This window comes from Cucurbita pepo, chromosome 6 (assembly GCF_057944985.1).
Source record: "Cucurbita pepo subsp. pepo isolate OVF chromosome 6, ASM5794498v1, whole genome shotgun sequence".
In the NCBI taxonomy this organism is placed as follows: domain Eukaryota; kingdom Viridiplantae; phylum Streptophyta; class Magnoliopsida; order Cucurbitales; family Cucurbitaceae; genus Cucurbita; species Cucurbita pepo.
The window spans coordinates 1201576-1223350 of NC_141803.1; the positions used below are offsets into that span (position 1 = coordinate 1201576).

At 38.0% G+C, this 21775-nt stretch overlaps 5 protein-coding genes and 1 non-coding gene across 7 annotated transcripts; 3 read left to right on the forward strand and 3 right to left on the reverse strand.

The window, feature by feature from the left end:
* The first annotated feature begins 671 nt into the window (after positions 1 to 671).
* On the forward strand, positions 672 to 2613 carry LOC111796687 (cyclin-D5-1). The gene is made up of 5 exons (XM_023679417.2): positions 672 to 1111; positions 1203 to 1289; positions 1369 to 1660; positions 1762 to 1901; positions 1986 to 2613. Exons 1-5 carry the CDS (start codon positions 905 to 907, stop codon positions 2199 to 2201), a joined length of 942 nt encoding a protein of 313 aa, XP_023535185.2. The 5' UTR covers positions 672 to 904; the 3' UTR covers positions 2202 to 2613.
* Positions 2614 to 4817: 2204 nt separating this feature from the next.
* LOC111796688 (calcium-transporting ATPase 1) lies at positions 4818 to 10368 on the reverse strand. Of its 2 annotated transcripts, XM_087124688.1 has the most exons (8): positions 10211 to 10368; positions 9670 to 9892; positions 8579 to 8633; positions 6541 to 8492; positions 6123 to 6281; positions 5879 to 6050; positions 5491 to 5789; positions 4818 to 5371 (listed from the first exon to the last, which is right to left on the reverse strand). In XM_087124688.1, the coding sequence occupies exons 2-8, from the start codon at positions 9844 to 9846 to the stop codon at positions 5123 to 5125; spliced, it is 3063 nt and encodes a 1020-aa protein (XP_086980814.1). In that variant the 5' UTR covers positions 9847 to 9892; positions 10211 to 10368; the 3' UTR covers positions 4818 to 5122. The 2 variants fall into 2 exon arrangements, with proteins under 2 accessions (XP_086980814.1, XP_023535193.2); XM_023679425.2 differs by having other exon boundaries at positions 9670 to 10365.
* A 1088-nt stretch (positions 10369 to 11456) lies between these two features.
* TRNAT-AGU (transfer RNA threonine (anticodon AGU)) lies at positions 11457 to 11530 on the forward strand. Its single transcript has one exon. It is a non-coding gene; the product is annotated as a tRNA-Thr (tRNA).
* Positions 11531 to 11766: 236 nt separating this feature from the next.
* LOC111797375 (increased DNA methylation 1-like) lies at positions 11767 to 14000 on the forward strand. Its single transcript, XM_023680361.2, has one exon. The coding sequence runs from the start codon at positions 11924 to 11926 to the stop codon at positions 13865 to 13867; it is 1944 nt and encodes a 647-aa protein (XP_023536129.2). The 5' UTR covers positions 11767 to 11923; the 3' UTR covers positions 13868 to 14000.
* Positions 14001 to 15202: 1202 nt separating this feature from the next.
* On the reverse strand, positions 15203 to 16102 carry LOC111797376 (uncharacterized). The gene has a single exon (XM_023680362.2). It carries the CDS (start codon positions 16066 to 16068, stop codon positions 15433 to 15435), a length of 636 nt encoding a protein of 211 aa, XP_023536130.2. The 5' UTR covers positions 16069 to 16102; the 3' UTR covers positions 15203 to 15432.
* Positions 16103 to 17251: 1149 nt separating this feature from the next.
* QQT1 (P-loop containing nucleoside triphosphate hydrolases superfamily protein) lies at positions 17252 to 21724 on the reverse strand. Its single transcript, XM_087124414.1, has 10 exons — positions 21404 to 21724; positions 20445 to 20489; positions 20246 to 20325; positions 19898 to 19972; positions 19253 to 19356; positions 18826 to 18982; positions 18656 to 18743; positions 18102 to 18174; positions 17894 to 18025; positions 17252 to 17632 (listed from the first exon to the last, which is right to left on the reverse strand). The coding sequence occupies exons 1-10, from the start codon at positions 21493 to 21495 to the stop codon at positions 17576 to 17578; spliced, it is 903 nt and encodes a 300-aa protein (XP_086980540.1). The 5' UTR covers positions 21496 to 21724; the 3' UTR covers positions 17252 to 17575.
* Between the last annotated feature and the right edge of the window lie 51 nt (positions 21725 to 21775).

The following is a 21775-nucleotide window of genomic DNA, read 5'->3' on the forward strand; positions in this document are numbered from 1 at the left end:
ATTTTCTTTTCCAAATAGACCCTTTGATATCGTCCAAAAAAAAAAAAAAGGACATGCACAAAACCGAGCAGAAATAGTAGTGACATAAAATGACTACCCTTGAGGCCTGAATTAGAAAGAATGAAGGGTAAAAATGACTTTACACTTTCTAAATTCTGTAAAACCTAGATTTATCGTTAATGACTAAAAATTTTAGGGTTCAAAATTCTCACGCCACTCGAGCCACTCGAGTCGTGGTCATCAACTTTTTTACCTAAAAAAATAAGTGTATCCATTTTTGGAATGAGAGAAATGCAAGTGTAAGGAAAAAGGTAAAGTAATAAACTTAGTTAAAATTATTGAGATAAATTAATAAATTTAAAAAAAGAATAATTGTAATTTTACGAAGGAAAAAATAAGGTATTGGGTGCGGTTACAGAATACAGAAAGTACTTGCTTCTAGTACGGTGCTGACCTATGGTATTAATATAAATGGCAGAGAGAGAAGTGTAGCGCGATTGGTGCGTGTATCTCACTTGCGTATATTCAAGCAGTCCCCGTTAAGTCCAATACAAGCCAGCGACCCCAGCCCTCGAGTCAAATTCTAGTCTCCTCTTCAAAACCCAACAGGCATTCTCTCTCTAAAACCTCTTATAACCAAAGGGGGCTTTCTATAATTTCGCCACGTTCTGAGAATACCCAGATTGGTTTCTTAATCCCTCCCCCTTCTTCTGTAACTGCTGAAGAACAACTCTGCTTTTGGGGACTTCAATTCTGCCCCTCATCTCCCCACTTTCCCTTGTCCTCGCTTTGTGGCTCTAGATTTGCGTTTCTTTCTTCTTTTTTCGTTTTCTTTTGCAGTTTCTTAGAAATCGGATCCCCTCTTGAATGTGGTAGAGGAAAAGGGGTATTGATTGTTGTTGAAATGGATGATAATGGAGGCTGTTTGGACGAGGAGATTGTGGATGAAGGCACATTCGTTGACATTGGAAATCGAAGCCCAGCAGAGGATGATTATGTGGATACGTTACTTGCGAAGGAGACAAGTTTTGGGTTTGGGAAAGATAAATCTTTGGTGTTTGGGAACTGGGTCAAATGTGCCCGTTTGGAAGCAATTGCATGGATTCTCAAAGTCAGCGTTTTCTAGACCCTTTTTCGTTTTTGTGGATTTTTCTTGTGTTTGATTCAATTCAATTCAATTGATGATTGTTCTGATTTCACAGACCAGAAATGTGTTTGGATTCAGTTACCAGACGGCTTATCTTTCGGTGATATACTTCGATCGGTACCTTTCGCGGAGGGCCATTACTGTAAGCTTCACTTTCTTCCCATTTCCTCTGGCAATGACTTGTTAGTTTGCTCTGTTAATCCAAAACTCCATGAATGCAGAACGAGAAGGTGTGGGCGATTAGGCTATTGGCAGTGGCTTGTCTGTCGTTGGCGGCGAAAATGGAAGAATTGAAGGCTCCAGCGCTGTCACAATTTGCAGTGGATGATTTCATCTTTGAAAGTAAGGTAATCCAAAGAATGGAGCTTTTGGTGTTGAACACATTGGAATGGAAGATGGGTTCAACCACTCCTTTCTCCTTCATTCCTCATTTCATATCTAAATTAACCATTGAATCCCCACCAAGCAGTAAGGTTTCTGAGATCCTCGAACTCATCTGGGTTATGATCAGAGGTAGTTTCAGTTTCACACAAACCATTTCCATCAATTTCTCAACAAACTACTCTTCTTCAACCAAATTTTGATCATTACACACTTCCAAATCTTGAATCCAGAAAGAAGTACAGAGAACCATCGGCCTTCTGTAGTAGCAGCCGCCGCAGCCATTTTAGCAGCAATGGCTGACAGATTACTAACAAGGAAGGCCTTGGAGTTGAAGATGAAATCCATTTCGCAATGTAGATATCTTGAAGTAGTAAGTTTCATTAAACAAACTGTGACGCTATTTATATCTATTCCATAATTCGATTAAGTTTAACCCTCCTTTGTTTGTTCGCAGGAAGAGGTGGTTTTGTGTTACAATCTGATGCAAGAGCTCAGATTGGAAAAATGTAGAGAAGGAGCAGAGTGTTTGAAATCACCAACCCAAATGAAATCCATGGATTGTTCAGAGAATTCTTCAGTAACATCAGCGATTGCCTTGAAAAGAAAACAGCTAAACTTCATAAACTTCGATGAAAAGTGTGGTGTGGCTGATGGAAAGCGGCCCCGGTAGAGGGGAAAAAGATGATAATTTGGGGTTTTATGACACAGAAATTGCTTGAATTGTTGGTTAACTAATGAAGCTTTCTCAGTATACAACCAATGATGAAAGAACAGAGAAACTAAAAGGAAAATGGCAGATGTATTGGGGCTGCACCTGCACGAAAAAATAGCAGAAGTGAAAGGTGAAGAAGAAATAAGGGAAGGAGGACCAGGAAGGCATTAGGGGGAGGAGGAGGGCTTGAAAGAAAGCTGCTGCTTATAGGGGACATCTATCCTCTTACTCACTTGATGATGTTCACTCTCTCTTTTGTTAATTGATTATTTGTTTTTGTATTGCTTTTAAAGATTATGGGGTTTTTTTAGCTGTGTCTGGGAAGCCCGGGGGATGCTTTCTTGGGTTCTTTGAAAAGGGTGTAAGAAAGTTAAGAAGTGAAAGAGGGTGTGGGGGTGGGGGAAGTGTTGGAAAGGAGGTGAGGAGTGATGGACAAGCTCTGTTTACTGTGATTTGATGCCTCTTTGCTTGGTTTTAGCCTTCAAAAATGTTTGTTTTTAGGTGGGGCCAAGCTCTTTTCCCTGTACTAAAAGAGATGAGAAAGATTTAGAGGCTAAACCTGGCTGGTTTTTTTCCAAGACCCTTTTATATTTTTGTGTGTAATATGATTAATAAAACTTGAATGATACTGTGGTCTGTGGAGTGTGTGCGTTTTCCCAATACACACACGGTTTAACACAAAGCCAAAAAGGCTCACATTAAAGACCATATCCATCCAACGAAGACGAGATTGGAGCCATCAACGTAAAAGCCAACTATTGTTTGGCATTTACAAAAGGATGGATGGATATCCCAACAACGAGGAAATGAAAGTCAATTGAAAGTTGAAACTAAAAACAGATTTACCCATTTGCCGAGGCGAAGAAGGTTAGAGAGTCTTCTTCATTCGCATTCACCGAGGACAGAGAAAGCAAACAAAAGGCAGTCCTTTGGGGATGGGCGGCATCAGATGCGTAGAAATTGTTTGGGATACACACTGTGTGCGGTGTGCAGTTATCAGTAGAATTGTTCTTTTGCTGAAAGAGCTACAGAAATCCAAGCTGTGCACTCAAAAAAACATAGCAAAATTAAGTACCACTACCACAAATGGTACTTTCCTTTTTGCGCATAGGATGCCTATTTCCTAAGCAACTTCACACGTGGATTCCTCTTATTGGATTTTGAATACACCATCAAACTCGAAAGCTACTGTAAGTTTTTCCATGAGGTGGTACAAGTTCAACTTTTTCACCCATATGTTATCCAACATTGGCCAAGTGATTCAGAAGCTAAGTTGGTCGACTGCAATCTTTTTCTTTTTCTTTGAATGTACAATAAAGACAGCAAATGCTAAAGGGCTTTTGAAGGGTGGGTGTGAAATCTCAAATATGTTGGAGGAAGCATTTCTTTCAACGGTACAGAAATCTCTCCTTAAAATAGACGTTTTAAAACTGCTGTTACAATCGAGAGATGATACCATGAAGAAACTTATGATACGATATGTGAAGGGACGTAAAAAAGGGAAAGATGTGTAATCTTTGAGAGTGAGATATATCTTAATGAAGTGACCAAGGCTCTATTTTTCAAGGAGGCTTTTAATTCCAATGTATGGAACTCAGTTGAAGGAGTGACGTCCTCCTCCTGCGCATTCTTCTTTTGCACACAATGTGTTTTGATGATGATTGATAGGTTAGAGCGGTGCTAAAGCTTAAGGCTGTCATTCGGAAATTTGGTAGAGATAGAGAGACTTGCCCCCACTGTCAAAGGGATTTCTTGTTTCAGCCCTTTTCAGCGCTCCTGTATCCCTCTCAAGGAAAAGCCTCATTCATTATCTTTGAAAGACTCTAGCAGAGCAGAAAAAGAGACCAAAAAAAATAAATAAATAAGGGAGATACTGTAGTTCCAGACCATTCCAAATCTCATCGACTTGCACAGTTTGATCATTACTTCAAAGTTAACGGACACATGATTTTCTCAGTTTTCATAAACTATGTAACCACTCACAATTTTAAAACGAGTCTATTTTAAAGAGGGTCTAGTCCTATTTCAACTAGTGCCTCGCATCGTTCGGTGACTAGCTCTAATACCATTTGTAATGATCCAAGCCCACCACAAGTCAATATTCTCTTCTTTGAACATAAAGAAGTAATGTCTATGGATCTTCTAGAGTGGTAATACTCTATTATTAGGAATGCAACTAGTATCACAGCAGACACCAAACATGCCAGCAAAGATGTTGGGCGCATGGATTGTGAGATTCCACATCAGTTCTCATCCCTAGTGAAAACCTATTCCTAACAGAGATATTTTCTGTTTTAAAACCTTGAGGGAAACATCCAAGAAAGTTCAAAAAGGAAAATATCTGTGTGAGATGGGCTACAGTTTCAAATTTTTACCCTACTTCAAAGATATCACAACTAGCTTTCTTTGTGGCAGACGGAGCACTGAGCACAGTTGGACGATTATGTACTTGCTACTTTTCAAATGGACTAAAAGAGGAAATGTGGCATGGGTCGGTTACTGAGCTAGTTAATTGCTTTGGAGCCTTTTAATTTGTGAGCAAAAAAAGATTCAATACCAAACAAGACACCATCATGCCTCAAAGAAGGTCCGGGCAAATGTAATAAATAAATAAATAAAACTACTAAAAACTGTTGATTGTAAACGATGCTCTAACAAAAAAGTAACTAAGCAATAAGTCAAAGAAATGAGCTATAAATACAAGCAAGGACCCTTCATGATTCAAAACTGATGTCCAGTAAAGCTTCCTTTTAAAAAAGAAAAAAAAAAAGAATTCGATGGTTGGCAACTTTTGAGTCTAAATATACAGAAAAGATCTTCAACTTCGTGAGGTAATAACCCCAATAAATTGGGCAAAGCAAATTAAGAAGTTACCATTTTCAGTCTGATCCTACCGGAATCATCTTCAAAGCTGCTGCAATTGGCATGCCAAGAAATCCAAATAACACGGTGACAAACCATTGCTGGAAGTTAAGAGGATAGGTGTTCGCAAATGTTCCCAGGTATTGGATGATAATGATCTGGAAAAGGACAGTGCAAGCAAGCACTACCACAAACACGTAGTTCTTCAATATTCCTTCAAACACATTTATCTTTTCCATGTCTCTTGAGCTTATCTCATTGAAAACCTACAAGGACCAGCAATTATCAACAGTAAATTTAGTCAGAAGGACTGCTAGAATCAGATAGAGAATATTAATCGATCAGGCATCTGTAGAAAGGTAAAGAATTTGGGTAAACAAATTACCTGACAAAAGACGAATGCATTGAAAATCAGTGTATTCAATATCAATCCAGAGTCGGGGCCATCAAGATGAAAAAGAGCCTGTCCTCTTGTTTGGAGATACCAAATTATAACAAACTGATATAATGACTGCCCTAATATATTTCTCCACATCACATTGCTAATGAAATTTCCTTTCCGACCAACTGGCAGTCTCTTCATCAAGTCATCAGTAGGAGGCTCAGTTGCCAATGCAAGTGCTCCGAGTGTGTCCATTATCATGTTCACCCAAAGCAGTTGCACAGCAGTGAGGGGAGCATTTCCTGAGAAAATATCATCCAAAAAATTAAGTATTTCCACAATATTCCCATAGGGAAGGGAGATTATAACTTCAAAATAAATGTCAGCTAACCTGTCAAACAGGCTGAAGAAAAATTGACAAGAAGTGCAACCACGTTCACTGTTAGCTGAAACTGGACAAACTTTTGGATATTTATGTAGACTGAACGACCCCATTTAGCAACAGTAGCAATTGTAGAGAAGTTGTCGTCAAGAATTATTACATCAGCACTCTCTTTTGCAACCTACATTTACGTTTTATGTCATTAAAAAGTAGAGTAAAAGATTAATTATTTAAGACAATTATCGAATAGTACCTCAGTTCCAGCAATGCCCATAGCTAATCCAATATCTGCTTCGTGGAGTGCCGGAGCATCATTTGTTCCATCCCCTGTAACTGCAACGACTTCTTGAAAAGTGGTTCGTAAGTGCTTTACAAGAGTATGTTTATCCATTGGTGAAGATCGAGCCATAACCTGTGCAAGAAATACCAAAATTTCTTCAGCACACCAATTCTTACAGGGCTAATATCAAGAGGACCCATGATGCCCCACTAAACTAGCTGAGAAAAAAAAAACGGGCAACTCCAACGAAAAATGGCAACGACAAGAACTAATTTGTCTATGTTAGTCCCCGAATCGACCCCCAACTTCGATTTTGTCCAATATTTCGGTTTAAAATAATAGCTAAAGTGATAGTATTATAGTTCCGAAATCAAAATTCTTTAATATGTACCTGAATTTTTGGTACTATTTCACTCAATTCTTCCTCCTTTTTCTCCCGGAATTCAGGACCTTCAATTGCTATACCATCGTCAGTCAAAATCCCGCATTCCCTGGCAATTGCTTTGGCGGTGGTGATGTTATCTCCCGTAACCATCCGTACGGTAATACCGGCGGCCTTGCAAATTGCAACGGACTCCTTAACACCCGGACGAACGGGATCCTTGATACCTACAATTCCTATGCACGTGTAGCCACTAGCGGGAATCGTACTCTCAGACTTGTAATCGCCTTCAATGTCCATATAAGCCAGGCACAAAGTTCGAAGAGCTTCACCCGCAAATTCTTCGATGGTTTCCTTCAAAAAGTCGGTGGACTCTTCATTGAGAGGAATTGCTTCACCGTTGGAGTCAAGAACTTTATCGCATGAAGCTAAAACTATCTCTGATGCGCCTTTGCTGTGCGCGCGGAAGCCACCGGCCGGGAGCTCCAAAACAACCCCCATTCGCTTCTTCACAGAATTGAAGGGCTCGACTCTCGCGATTTTTGACTTTTGGCGTTCTTCTTGGAAATCCCCACCAAGCAGAAGGCCGAATTCCAGTAGAGCAGACTCCGTGGGCGTCCCAAGTATCTCATTCTTGCCATCTTTGTTCTTGACGACTTCTCCACCAGTGTTGTTAAATATTGATTGTAGTAAAATATCAACAGCGGAATCGGGAAGCTCCGAACGATAATCGGAACATTTGCTAGAATTGCTAACTTCCTTGACCTTGCTGCATATGCAGGCTTTCACAACAGTCATGTGGTTAGTCGTCAATGTCCCAGTTTTGTCACTACAAATAGTAGTAGCTGATCCCATTGTCTCACAAGCAGCCAAGTTCCTGACAAGTGCCTTATCGTTCATCATCTTTTTCATGGCAAAAGCAAGGCTCAGTGTCACTGCCAAAGGCAGCCCTTCAGGCACTGCAACCACAACAATAGTTACGGCGACAGCAAAGAATTCCAAGACTTCCATTGCTTCATCTCCGGACCAGCTCAAGTAAGACCCTTCTTGTAGCTTGCGAGTGAACAGTCCTTGAACCAATACAGCGAAAGTTATGACAGCAAAAAACAGGCCTATTTTACCAATAATTGTTGCCACCCCATTGAGCTTTACCTGCAAAGGAGTCTCATCATCTCCACCTTCACTAAGAGTGGCCATCAGTTTGCCCCATTGGGTTCTCATGCCAACAGAAGTCACAACCATCTTACACGAACCATCCTGAACCTTTGTTCCGGACAAGAGGAAAGGATTTTGAGAGCTTACGTTTACAGGTTCGCTCTCACCTGTTAAACTAGATTCATTTATCAGAAGAGAATACCCCGAAACGAAAAGTCCATCTGCTGGTACCTGATCACCCACGGCAAGATGAACAATATCACCAGGAAGAAGTTCGTATATAGAAATCTTTTGTCTCAGCCCATTTCTGGTAACCTGAACGTTAATTTTCTTCTTTTCCCTGTCCAAATCCATGAACTGAAGCGATTGCCTATAGTCACTGGTGGCAGTGACAAATACAACAAGCAAGATACTCGCAACAATGCCAAGCCCATCATGAGCACCCTTTGGCCATCCTTCCATCACTATGCCAACAAAAAGGGAAACAACAGAACAGAAAGCGAGTATCATGAGGGTCGTATCCTGGAGAGCTTCCCAAACAAAGAGCCAAAATCCTCGAGGTGGGCTTTCGGTGAATTTGTTAATTCCATAAATGTGCTGTCTTTTCTTGATCAAATGGTCTGTAGTAGGAATGCCTGTCTCCGTTGATGTGCCAAGCTTAGTTGCAATACCCTCAGCACCCCCATGAATCTTCAGCTTCTTCACGTCATGTCCATCAACAATGGAGCCCGCTTCATCTGCACAGATTTCAAAACCTGCTTGCCTGACCTCTTCAGGCACAACGTAGTCAGGAGACAAATCCAACCCTGCAGGCATTCAAAGACAGTGCAACGTGAATTACTGATCTGTAACCTTAGTTTTAAGCTGATCGCATAATCAAGAGCTTACTAACCATTGATGAACTGAAGCGCTGCTTGTGAAACCAAAACTGCAACTCTAAACTTCTCCTGCAACGGTTGTTGAAAAAAGTGAGCATCAAAATCAGAAGCAACAGCATAGAAAGGAAAATCGTATAACGGGATGTAGTTGTTGTTCAGGGTTGAACTCCAATGCACAATAGAAATTTGTGGAAAAACAAGGAAACATTCCAATCTTTCAATCCTGGAAACAATGAATATTCATCAAGTCTATATCCCGAGCCACAACTTGCAAAACCACAGATCGCAAGTTATGATACATGAAACAAATTTCCTAGGTGATCACTAGTTCTTATGGTATGATGTTTGTAAGACCTTGCAACCAGACAATTACAGAAGATCCCATGATATCAACCCAAGGGAAACACCAGGCTAACAATTTCAAATTGACGAGCCTTTCATCTGCCTCATTCTGCCATAACCATTTAGACGAGTGAATTTCAGGTTGACTCTCGAGAACAACGCTTTTCCGTTCCGGTGGGTTTGGCTGGATTTTTTGAAGAATGAAAATTGTATATGATTAATTAAATGTAATTTTCAATGTTTTCATGTTTTGGGTTCTATAGTCTAAATTGTTTTCATGAAGGAGCACTTTGAAAGTACAAAAGTCATCCTACACCTTAATTTGAAAAATATTCTAAAGAATTGTTAGGACTTTGAAAGTATTCCACAGGAAATCATGTGAACATCTACTCTTTTCACTCTTGCTTAGTCGTTCATATAATGGGTCCCTTTCAGTGGAAATAGTCGATTCAAAAATTAGAAAGGAACACCTACACCAACTTTCCTTACTGTCTACACCCACTTGCCAGTATTCACGAGTTCTGAAAAAATGGCGGGAGACTAGTTGTGGTGAAAGCTCATGGTGTTTTCTATTTTTCTTTGAAGAAAGAACACATGTAATTGAAGATACAAAAAGTAAAGGGAACAGACTGATTATTCGAATTCAGTAACTTCAGAATGTCCGTCCACTAAAACACATCAAGTTCATCAAGTCAATAAACTACTGCAGGTTCAAGTAAATGTTGGAAAAAAAAGGGGTCAATAATTAGGAGAAATGAGATACCTGATTGGAGCGTCTAATAGCATCGGCCTCAAATCGTTTAGATAGATTGGCAGTAAATCGAAACCTCCGTTTCCGATTCTTCACCAACCAGCAAAGCTGCCTCCATCTCTGAAGCGCTTCTTCCGACGTTTTCTTCGGCTTTACTTCACCGAAATTCTCGTTCAAATAATTTTCCATCCCCACTCTACTACCTTCTGAGCTTCAACTTCAAGATCTACAGTTACTAAAGAAAAACAAAATTTCCAGATCTTGCTTCAGCTTCAAGTTCCACACAAAAATCAATCCACGACAAAGGGCGTGAAGAACGGGGTGATCACACAGACAGACACAAACAGAATCGTGTGAAGAACAAACAGTCTTCAATATCGCAGAAAATATAAAAAAAAAAAAAAAAATCTGTCCCTCCGAATCCTCGATCTGATGTGATAATCTGTAATTAAGTTTCACTTGCTCTACTGTGACCAGAAACAAAGAAACATGCGCAATGAAGAAGGAACAGAGAGGATTAATTGGTCTAAATTGAAGAAAAGGGAAAGACAACCTCTGATTCTTCAGCAGCGTCGTATTGACTCCATGGCCTACGGAAGCTGGTTCTGTAATGTTTTATAATTGGTTGGTTTGGGACCAGGACCATCAACTTTGACCTCGATTCCTGTGAACGGAAGGTGTTCAGAAATTTCTTCCTTCCACACGCTTTCTTACTCGTTTGCTATTTACTTCTCTGCTTCTGTAAATATTGAATCCCATTTTCTCTCTTTTTTTTCATTTTTGATCCTTTTTATTTTAAAAATAGTTTGTTGTTTTGTTTTTTATTTTTATTTCAAAAAATATCTTAATTTCTTTTATTTCATGGAAACCTCCTTCCTGCATTAAATAAAGTAGTTGTGTGAAAAATATAAATACCATCAAGTTTAATAATAGTATTCCAACTTGAATGCAACAAAAGGGAAATTTAATTACTGTGAAACGACTTTTATTCAAAACCACTTTTTATAAATTTAAATAAGGAAAAGGGAAAAACAAAACATAATATTTTTCTAAATATAATTACAACATATAATGAACTCTATAGTTGGTTAGTTATTACATAATTGATTTTAATGTCAATATATATGTAAAATTGGAATTTTAGATATCAACATCAATATTATATTGATTGATTTTGAATGTTCGTTTATATTGGTGTACCTAACATCTTAAGTCCACGACATATATTGTCTTTTTTTTGGATTTTCATTTCGAACCTCCCCCTTAATGTTTTAAAACGCGTTTAGTAGAGAGGGGTTTCTACGCCATTGCAATAAATACTTTATTCCTCTATCCAATTGATGTGAGATATCACAATCCACTCTCTCGCTAGCACACCACTCTAACTCCAACATCATTTGTAATAATTAAGTCTACTACTAGCAGATATTGTCCTCTTTTTATTATAATAACTCAAACCCACTACTAGCGAATATTATTATTTTTTCTTTTATTTTTAGACTTTCCGTTAAGGTTTCAAAACACATGTATTATGGAGAAGTTTCCTCTTCGTTATAAAATAATGTTTTATTTCTCTCTTCAATCAATGTGAGATCTTAAGATATCAAACCAGATCAATTTATAGTATGTCACCGATCTACTTCATCTTAAAATCTAAATACTTTTAAATTATTATTTAACTTTAAATTTAGTTTTACACTCTAATTCAATTCATTTTGAAAACTTTAAATTTCATCCTTAATAATAACAATTAAATTTTTATTTGTTAAATTAAAAAAACCTACTCTTTCGTTCGTCAAGCTCTCGTAGCTCAGTTGGTTAGAGCACCCGTTTAGTAAGCGGGAGGTCTTGAGTTCGACTCTCAACGAGAGCATATGTTGTTATACGCTGGTTTCTTTTTTGAAATATTGTTCTCTCTCAACAAAAACCGCGCGCGCGGGATGGGAAAAATGGCATGCGAAGCGTAACGGGTTTAAAAGATAATATCCTGAAATTTAGGAATGAGAAAATATTTGCTTATTCGAAAAGGGGGTTTGAAGTTCAAAAAAGGAGAAAGATAAAAGATAAGAAAAGGAAAGAGGCATTTATTGTTTAAACAGAAAACACAATCTCTACTGCCTTCTTCAAATCAAATATTTTCAAATGCTTGCACCCCAAGCTATTCTCTCCGGGTTTCAGAAACCAGTCTACAATTAGGGTTTTCCTTTTCCTCTCAGGATTCTGCAAATCACAAACTCCTTTACTTCTCCTTAATCTATGAACCCTAATGGATTCTTCTATTTTTCCTTTTTCCCACGCTCCCTTCACCAACATGTCCAACTTCACACTCGCTTCTTCTCATCAAAATCGGGAAATCTCTGAAGACACCAGCTACGACCACAATACCGACAGTGACGGCGATTATTCCCCCACCGGAACTAAGCCGAAGAAATCTCGGCTGTTCACGGTGAAGCATGCGCCACAGGCGGTGGTTCATTGGTACATGATTTCTCTTGACAAGAAAATCGCTCGCAAGAACTCTACCGTCAAGGAGGATGCATTAGGGCATCTTTTGTCGATGGGATGGAGTATTTTCTACACTCAGAAAAAAGCCAGGCAGGAGTTGCGATACAAATCTCCTAATGGTAGGGTTTATATTTCTCTCAGAACCGCCTGCAAAGCCTGTATGGATCAAGGCGGCGCCGCAGGTTCCGATCATTCCCGAACTGTAAGTAAAGATTCAAAACCAGGAAAAGAAACTGCGCCCCCATTGAAGAAACCTAAAGATAACTTGGAATGCGTTAAATCAGTGCAAAGTTGCTGCAACAATAAAACGCCGCCGTGGGTTACTTCACGGCGCAATCCACGAACAGCTCTGTCTTATTTGATCTCTCAGGGAGTAATTTCGCCAGGAGATAGAGTGTATTACGATGTATCAGGGAAGAACTATCCATTAATGGCTTGGGGATCGGTAACAAATGGAGGTGTTGTTAAATGCGACTGTTGCTCTAATGTGTTTACTATCAGCCATTTTGAGGCTCATATAGGTAGTACAAAGCATAGGCCGGCGGCCAACATCTTTTTGGAAGATGGGCGATCCCTATTGGACTGCCAAAGGCAATTGAATCAAAATCAGATTCAAAACGAGACAAAAACCACTGAGAAAAAAGCGAACAATAATAACCATGCGCATTCTGACACGCGCTGCCTGGACAAAAACGACTGCATCTGTTCCGTTTGTCATTTTGGGGGCGAGTTGATGCTGTGCGATCTGTGCCCTGCTGCTTTTCATGCCAGTTGCCTCGGTTTCGAAGGCATCCCACCTGGGGATTGGTTCTGCTCTTCATGCTGCTGCAAAATTTGTGGCCAAGCTGCATATGATTTTGGTTCGGTTTGCTCTTCCGATTCCTCTTTTGTCAAATGCCTTCAATGTGAGCAGAATGTTCATATTGGATGTGTAAAGAGCGTTCGAGTGCTTGGAGATGATTCAAATCAAATCGATAGAGAAACCTGGTTTTGCACCAGAAAATGCGAGGATATCCACATGGCTCTGCAGAAGCTTTTATGGAAACAAATCCAAGTCGGTGAAGAAGAAGATAACCTTACATGGACATTAATGAAACATTGTCCAGATACGATGACTGAGAATCAGAGGAAGAAGTTCAATAGTGCTATTGGCATAATGCACGAGAGCTTTCGTCCTGTGAAGGACCCCATCACCAAAAGCGACCTCATAGAAGACGTTATTCTAAGCAAAAGATCAGAGACAAAACGCTTGAACTTTGAAGGGTTCTACACAGTGGTTTTGGAGAGAAAAAACAAAGTAACCACAGTGGCAACACTGAGAGTGTATGGAGACGAAGTGGCTGAAATTCCTTTCGTTGCCACCAGGTTGAAATACCGCAGACATGGAATGTGCCGCACAATGATGAACGAGCTGGAGCAACGGCTTGTGAAAATGGGAGTGAAGAGGGTGACATTACCTGCTGCTCCTGAGGCCCTCAACACTTGGACAGGCGGATTTGGGTTCTCCAAGATGACAGATTCCGATAGATTAGAGCTCATGAAGTACACACTCCTGGGTTTTCAGCACACAGTGAGATGCCAGAAGTATTTCTTCAAGAAGATCAGAATCCCAAATAATCTGGAATGGGGGCCAAGGAAGAGGCTGAAGCAAACTGGTTTAGAATATGATATGTCTAATGTTTCCATAATTGGAGCTCGCACTTGATTGAACCCACAGTTGAAGTTGTGAGGAAGAACTGTTCTTCCCATGTTATTTTGTAACTGATTGGTATATGGCTGAGAAATTGTACATTGATAGCGCATCAAACCTGTGATTGCTATAATAATATTAGCAATAGTGGAAGAATGTTAATTAACTTCTCAACAGCGTTCTCTTAATTTATGTTTCATTCAAACATAATTACTCTTCTATTTACTTGCCTACTTTGGTCATCTATAATGATGATAGAGTTTTAATGTATTAGGCTGGGTTTAGATATTTAATTAAACATGCATGCAATAATAATTAGCCACGTTGATTTCATCCTCACCTCATGCACGCAATAGTGCATATTTATTTTTACAATAATTAAAGAGAGGAATGAAAACGGTGTACAAACCCTTCCCTGATAGGCGCGTTTTAAAATCCCTTCTCCAATAGATGCGTTTTAAAATTGTGAGGTTCATGATGATGCGTAACTGGCCTAAGCGAATAATATCTACTAGCGATGGGGTTGAACTGCTACAAGTGGCATGAAAGCCAGGTTTCGAGTGGTGTGCAGTGAGAAAACAGGTCCCCAACAGGGTCGCCAAGGGGTGGATTGTGAGATACCACATTGATTGGAAATGGGAACGAAAGTGCATGAAAAGCTTTTAGACAAACATTTATGGTGAGTGCATCAGGGTCCCCAACCAAGGGAGACAAACATTTATTGTAAGTGCATCAGGGTCCCCAACCAAGCGGTGGATTGTGAGATACTACATTGATTGAAGAGGGGAACGAAACATTTACAGTATGCACTCACTAAAAGACAGACATTTATTGTAAGTGCATGGGAAGTATTTTAAAACCGTATAATTTTAAAACCATGGAAGACGAGTTACTGTTACAAGTCAAAAATCTCAATTATTATTTTTTTTTCATATTATTTTCTAATTTTTTTTTTCATATTTTTTTCTTAAAAAAAAAATAGTGGCATCAATTTTCATTCATTGGTATATAGAATAATTTATTTGTAATTGACTTTGATTATTTTAAATCTGTTTAGATAAATACTTATAAGGCTGATAAACTAAAATATCCTATTATATCTAAACTTATCATCAATAAATATATGAAGGAAGATAAGTTTGGCCCCTTCAAATTACGTAAGTGGGCCTACCACTGCTTACGTGTTACTATATATATATATATATTTTTTTTTTTTAATGTTAAACGCGGGAGCGGTGAGAAATTATTTGAATACCGAGGAGAATAACCAAACAACGAGGAAGCTTCAAAAAATGTCTTGAATGAAACAGATTCAACGTTAAATAGGAACATTATGAACCATTGAAAAAGTCATACTCAAAGCTCCCAACTTTTCAATTTGGGCTAAATCATCATTAATGCACATAAAAACCTTAATTAGTAGTACCCAATTGTCAATCTATCATATCTAATTAATTTACATTCATGACCATTGATTGGAGTGGATCCAATTTTCCACCCAAACCCATCAAATATCAAAGAAGAACTAATCGAAAGTAAGAAGAAATCAAGAACTTGAAGTTCGGCCATCCATTTGATCTTTACCAGCTTTTGCGATGAGCTCGAATTGGAGAAGAAACAGCAGAGATTCCATCTGGGTGTTCCATTTTATTTGGAATCGAAATTCTTACGTTTTCCTTTCGCCTTGTTGTGGGTCGGTATTTTGAAGAACTCTGTTTCAAAGCAGGGATCAAATACCAAACAATACAAGTGCACATAATGGTCACCGATCTCCCAAAAACACTCAGCAGAAACAGAATCAAGATCACCATGGCTGTAATATAGTAAGATGGTTTGCTCAATCTCCTCAAGTTTCTCACTCGTAGGGAGCTCTTCTTGTCGGAGTGCTTGTGGGTTGTCGGTCGTGTGTTCTGTTGAGGCCTCGTCGCCATGGCTTCTGAATCAGTCGTATGCTTGTCTTCTTTCTTGTCCTTCTGTTTCACCACCACAGGGACGCACTCCTTTGAATTCTTGTAAGCAAAACGGAGCATAACGATGTTTTCTGGGTCGGTTTGAGAGTAAATTTTCTTCCTTTTCTGTTCGAGATCGGTTAAAAGGGCAGAGAATTTGTCGAGGCCACGGTCGGAGTAGGGGTTTTTCTTGTCTCTGTTGTGGGTTTTGAGTCCATTTCTGGATTTTTTGGGGGTGGAATTTGGGGACACTAAATCATGAGCCATTAATTATGAATTGGAATAAGGGTTGAACAGAGCTGGTGTTTGAAAGAAGGGATGAGCCGTTTAGTTATTTATGGAGGAGGTGAGAAGACCAGATCCAAGCTAATAGTTTGGTCAACTTAAAATCTTGTTTTTTTTTTTTTTTTTTTTTTTTTTTTTTTAAAGATTTGTTTGACTTTGTTGGAGAAGACAAGATGGGTATCAAATTCGTTAAATAAATAAAAAAATGTAGCTTAAAGAAGAGGTTTTAATTCGTCAACAAGCAAACATATGCTAATTAGAAATAAAATATGCAGAAGAAAAGTCTAACGCATGATCATTTTTTTATTATAAGTTTTAATAAATGTTAAACAAAGATATGTTTGAAACCAAATTATTCAAAAGTTTCCTTTGAAGATTATCATATTAAACAATAATTACAATCTTGGAATGAATTTTATCAGAAAAAAAAAATCTGAAAAACGAGCTTGTTGGGGTTTTTTAAACAAAAAATATGTTCTTTTTAGTTATTATTGTTAACCCATGACACGACATGTTCCATTTACTTTCGTTTATGATTGGAATTATAAAATATATATATATTTTTTAATGCTACAGACAAAATATTAAAATCCCATTTCTAAATGTGGAAAATAGCTTAAAACTTCAAGAACTACTTTCGAAAAATAGAAAGTAGGAAAAAAAATAACTAAATCAATTGACTTGTGGGACAAGGAAGTATACAAACCACATAAAAAGTTAGGAAAACTTATTGGCAGCTGAAATTTCAAATGATTCTTAATTGAAGCAAGTTGAGAGAGACAGGAAGACGAGGCAGTGCATGCATTGCTAACACATCATGAATACAAAAATAGTATCAAGTAAAGAAAGAAAATGAAGGCTGAACCAGAAATTAATGACCATTCGGCATTATCCAATGCTTCACCACACAAATTCAAGGTAGCCCATTAATTCTCGCCTTGCAAAGGTTAACATTACCAATCATAGAGTCACTATTTGGACCCATAAACTTCTCACTGCACCCACCAACTGAGCAATAAAACACGAACTGCATAATGAAGTTAAATAAGAAGATGCATGGTTTACACGGCATTGCTAATGCATCAATCAATGTAGGCACAACAGTCATTTACTGTTGAAGTATAAGGCAAAGAGCAGAAGAATCATAAATCAACTCGCCACCCTGTAGGCACAACAGTCATACTCATTAAATAACTAGATAGATAGTTTAAATCACATCCTAGAACTACAAAAGGGCAAGGAATTTGCATACTTTTGATTCTCTCAACATCTTATTAGCCTGTCATTTAGAGGACCCACATGACAATCCAGGTAGTATGGTGAGAAGAACATAGCTGCTGCACAGAACAGAAGATAAGACACTGGACATTGCTACTGTTCAACGATCACCATTGGGAATTTATGTGAAATCAATTCGCGTAAAGGAGGACGTGACTGGTTCACCAGTACAAGCACTTTCTCAGCAGAATATTTATGTTAATCTTAGTCATCAGTCATTGAACTTGAGATTTTCATCATCCATGTACTTCTCTTGCACTGCCGCAACTGTAATACTTAGTTAAGCAAAATTCGATAAGTGTTCCTTTAGATTAATAAATCAACTTAAAATGCATTACTAAGTAAGGCAGAACAGCCCTTGAGCTAAGATAACCATCTTATAGTATATCTAAGGATTAAGAAATTGAAGAGGGCAGGCAGGCAGGCTATTCAAGTAAATTTCAAAATCAACAATAACAAGAGAGGTGAACAGCAGCCAAGGAAACCAGTTGCGTGTCAAAATTTAAAAAAAAAAACGCAAAAAAGGATATCTGTAATAATCCCAATCCGTAGCACCAACTGCAATCTTGCTGAATTCAGCTGCACTTGCTTCCATACCAGCAAAAATGTAACCATTGCTCTTGTCTAATAGCTTAACTAGATTTCCTACACTCTCTTTATCCTGTGAGTAAGCATCAGACAGGTAAGCCCTTAGATAGACCAGTTGATATGCAAAAGGTGAGGACAGAGTGGCTTGCCTGGATATCTAAGGTAGTAAAATTGACTAAACCAAAATCTTCAACTACATCGCAAAGCTCCTTAGTGAGCTTTCTGCAACAACGATAGAATAATTTCAGAAATCATACCAAAGAGTGTTCATACAAGTTCTCACAATTCTCATCACCAATTATCTTTCCACACGAATGGTATAAACAACAATAAGACCTGTGTCTAGACAATTTATAAGCACTTGTGAAGCTTTGCAAACTAATCCATGTTCCAGAAAATAGAGAAAATACTGAGTAGGCATTTCTATCACAATAGATTTTGCCGAGACAATATGGAATTTGTGATCATAAAAGGTAACTATCATTTTGGAAGGAAAATTTTTGAGGATAGATCAATAAAAAAAAATATACCAATATCATTTCGAAAGACAGGTAATACAGTGAGGAAGCAATAAGGTCAATGCTCTAATTAGATAGAAGAATAATGACTGACTGAAACTGAATATATCAGTTATACTTCAATTAACCATTAATTGTAAAGTGAAAAGATCCAAAATTTGGATAAATGGTTATCAACATCAAACCTGTACTTGGCAGAGCGAGGATCTTGGTCAAGATGATGTTGTAGGTATGATAAATCTTGCACATCCGTATAGAAGTCAAGATTAAAAGCTGTAAGAATAAAAAAGAATAAGCAGCAATTACAACTACCAACGTGATCAACCTTCTCACGAACATAAACACCAAAACATACCTAGCCTTCCATAGTTCTCAATTAAATCGATCTTAGATAAGACATTAACATGTGGGAGCTCCAGATGCAACATGGTTGATAAAGAGAGCAGCAGTGCACTAACATACTTTCCAGGGTCACTGCAAAGATGAGCATCAACTAAATGCACTGCAGTCAACTGTAGAAGAAGGAAAATCTTATTAAGATGTTTTTTAGTAGCATTTTGTAACAAGCTAGGGTCCATTTGATAACAATGTCATTCTGATTTTCTGTTTCTATAGTTTAGGCTTGATCGCCAATAATTTATTTGTTCTGAGAGAGTGAGATAGAGATCAGCTTATTTTCAAATGACAGAAAAGCAGAAACACAATGTTATCGAATGGACCCTAAGAATTTTATTCTTTTGAAGGAAAGGTTCAAATATACATATTTCTCCAGAAGTCCGTACCCTCAGATTCAAATTCTTGATGAGTTTCATTATAACATTCTTGGCATTGGAGTGTAGGGAAAATAATTCAACTTGTCCTGGAAAGTCGAATAGGAGATAGTGATCTGCAAAATTTGATAGTATCATCAGGTGGAGTGGAATTCTGAAAATTCTGAGCCAAGAAACTGATGAATATCGTAAACCAGTGGAAGGGAAAAGTCTAATCACTAGAAAGATAAACGCAGAGTTCAAAAGACAACAGATACCAGCACAAAAAGACACGTCATGTATCAGAAGTGGTGATTAGAAAAATTAAGGATGCTACGAGATGATAAGGATCTAGACACAAACGCAACCAATATTCCAGATTCTAAATCCTTCAACAAATAAGAACACCTAGAAACAATTAAACAATAAAATGTTTTACTAATAAAGATAAACAAGAAATAATAATTCATACGCAAAAAAACATAATCAAAATTCATATATAACGATATCGATGCTCAAGCTTAATTTTTCCCAATGCATCTTTCAGAATCTCATACGCAAAAAACATAATCAAAATTCATATATAACATCATATAAACAGTTTTCATCAATATTTTCACCAGAATTTAAGGAAGGTGGGAAATAGATTGATCAACCAGTAGTGAGGGGAAAACCAACCTCGCAAAAGGGGTGCCAATCTACCTTGCAACCAATCTATATTTTTCTCCAGATAATCCATGCAATAAACCAAGCCTGTAAAACATATAAATATGTAATTCCAACAAAGATATTGAAAAATGAACTATGTTGGTCTAATATATTAATGACAAAAGGTTTTTCATACAAGACAATATTCTCTATAGTCCATATCATCTTATAGTGGTCTTTTCTATCTCTCATCTATAACTTGTGCAAGTTTTACACGAGGATAATAAGGTTTTACCCATCATCCATTAATTAGAGATTTAGGAACCTGGCATAATAATTTTAGAAGACAGAGATAAACAAAGACTTTGGAATGCCTACCTCCATTAGGACCAAGAGAGTGTTCCATCATCACATCACTTAGCTTGATCAGATCCTCAATGTTTACAGCACATTCGTAGCTATATTTATGTCAAGGATACCTTTCACTTGAAATTCAGCCAAATGAACTCTTGTAATACACATAAATTGAGACTCAAAGAAACAAAAGATTGAAAAGAAAGGCCATTAGCAAGGATACGGCAATGAGTCATTAGCAGGATCCAAGTTGATGACAGCAACCTTTCTACACACAAGCAAGAAGATGTCATTGACTAATTGAACGAGATGGGCACATTATATATAATTTAAAAAAAAAAAAAAACAAATTTCACAAGAGCAAATACAAGCTCTTTGGAGAGGATTTGTAACATATAAGGATTTCTAGAGCTCGTCAGACAACAGAAGCTTTCAATTAATATGCTAAATAAAAATTTTAACTATAGCATGACTCCTTCCAAAGCAACAATCCAACATCTCAATGCCCATCAGCATGTAAGACTTCGCTCTAGTAGAAAATCCGCTAATGCACGATATGAAAAGGGATGGCAACATAAGAACTTCACAAAGAAAAATCAACTCTTGCCTACTTCCTTCAAGGTATGCAATCAATTACCAAGAGCAGTGAAATCACTTAAGATAGATGCCACTAATTCTGCTATATAGAAAGAAAAGTGAAAATATAAAAAATAAAAAAGATCAAGAGCCGGTTTTCAAACTGGAAAATCAAAGTAAAACATACAAATTCTGAAGCTCAATCGTCACCCATCTACCTAAACGATCGTATAATGACTTATGTCAAGAAAATTATATAAATTTCAAATTCCTCTATTTCCATTCTTCAACCAATGGCATTGTATATTTGGCTTGCTTACACGGATTTAACTAGTATCAGTTCAAAATCCCAAAAACCCGTGAATTGTTCGAAATAGATAAACTAGCGTCACACTCGGATTGGATTAAACGAACAACGAGTCACCATGAAACTTTCCAACAAGGGTTTAAAATTCAATCAGAACCGGGGTTTAGCTAACTGAGAAGATGCAGAAAAGGGGGGGGGGGGGGGGGGGGGGGGGAACTCAAATAGGATAAGATGCCCCGAACACAGAAATCAGTCCAATGAATGCGTTACTATGCTGCACACCGAAAAGAAGTTGGTACCTTCCGATAAGCTGCAAGAACTGAGACATGCCATTACAGTAGGTAGTCTTTCCCGAACCAGGCGGACCGATTACAACTTGCCCAAACACCATCTTCGTTTTCCACTCTCTTCCTCCACCCAAAAACAGACCTTTAAAAATTCCTTTGCCAAGAAATTTCCCCAAATAATCAAACTGCAAAAAGTCGAATCTAAAGATTCAGAAGCATCAAATGCTGAGTAACATAGGACGGGGAAAAAGAGGCCTGCAAAGCACACTTAAACTCGTTCAATTCAGCCAACTAGGGCTTTATATAGCAGTTTTTCGCCAAAGAAAACCCGCGACGAAAAAGGCGGTTAAAAATAATTAGGTAAATAAACTTAAATTATAATGA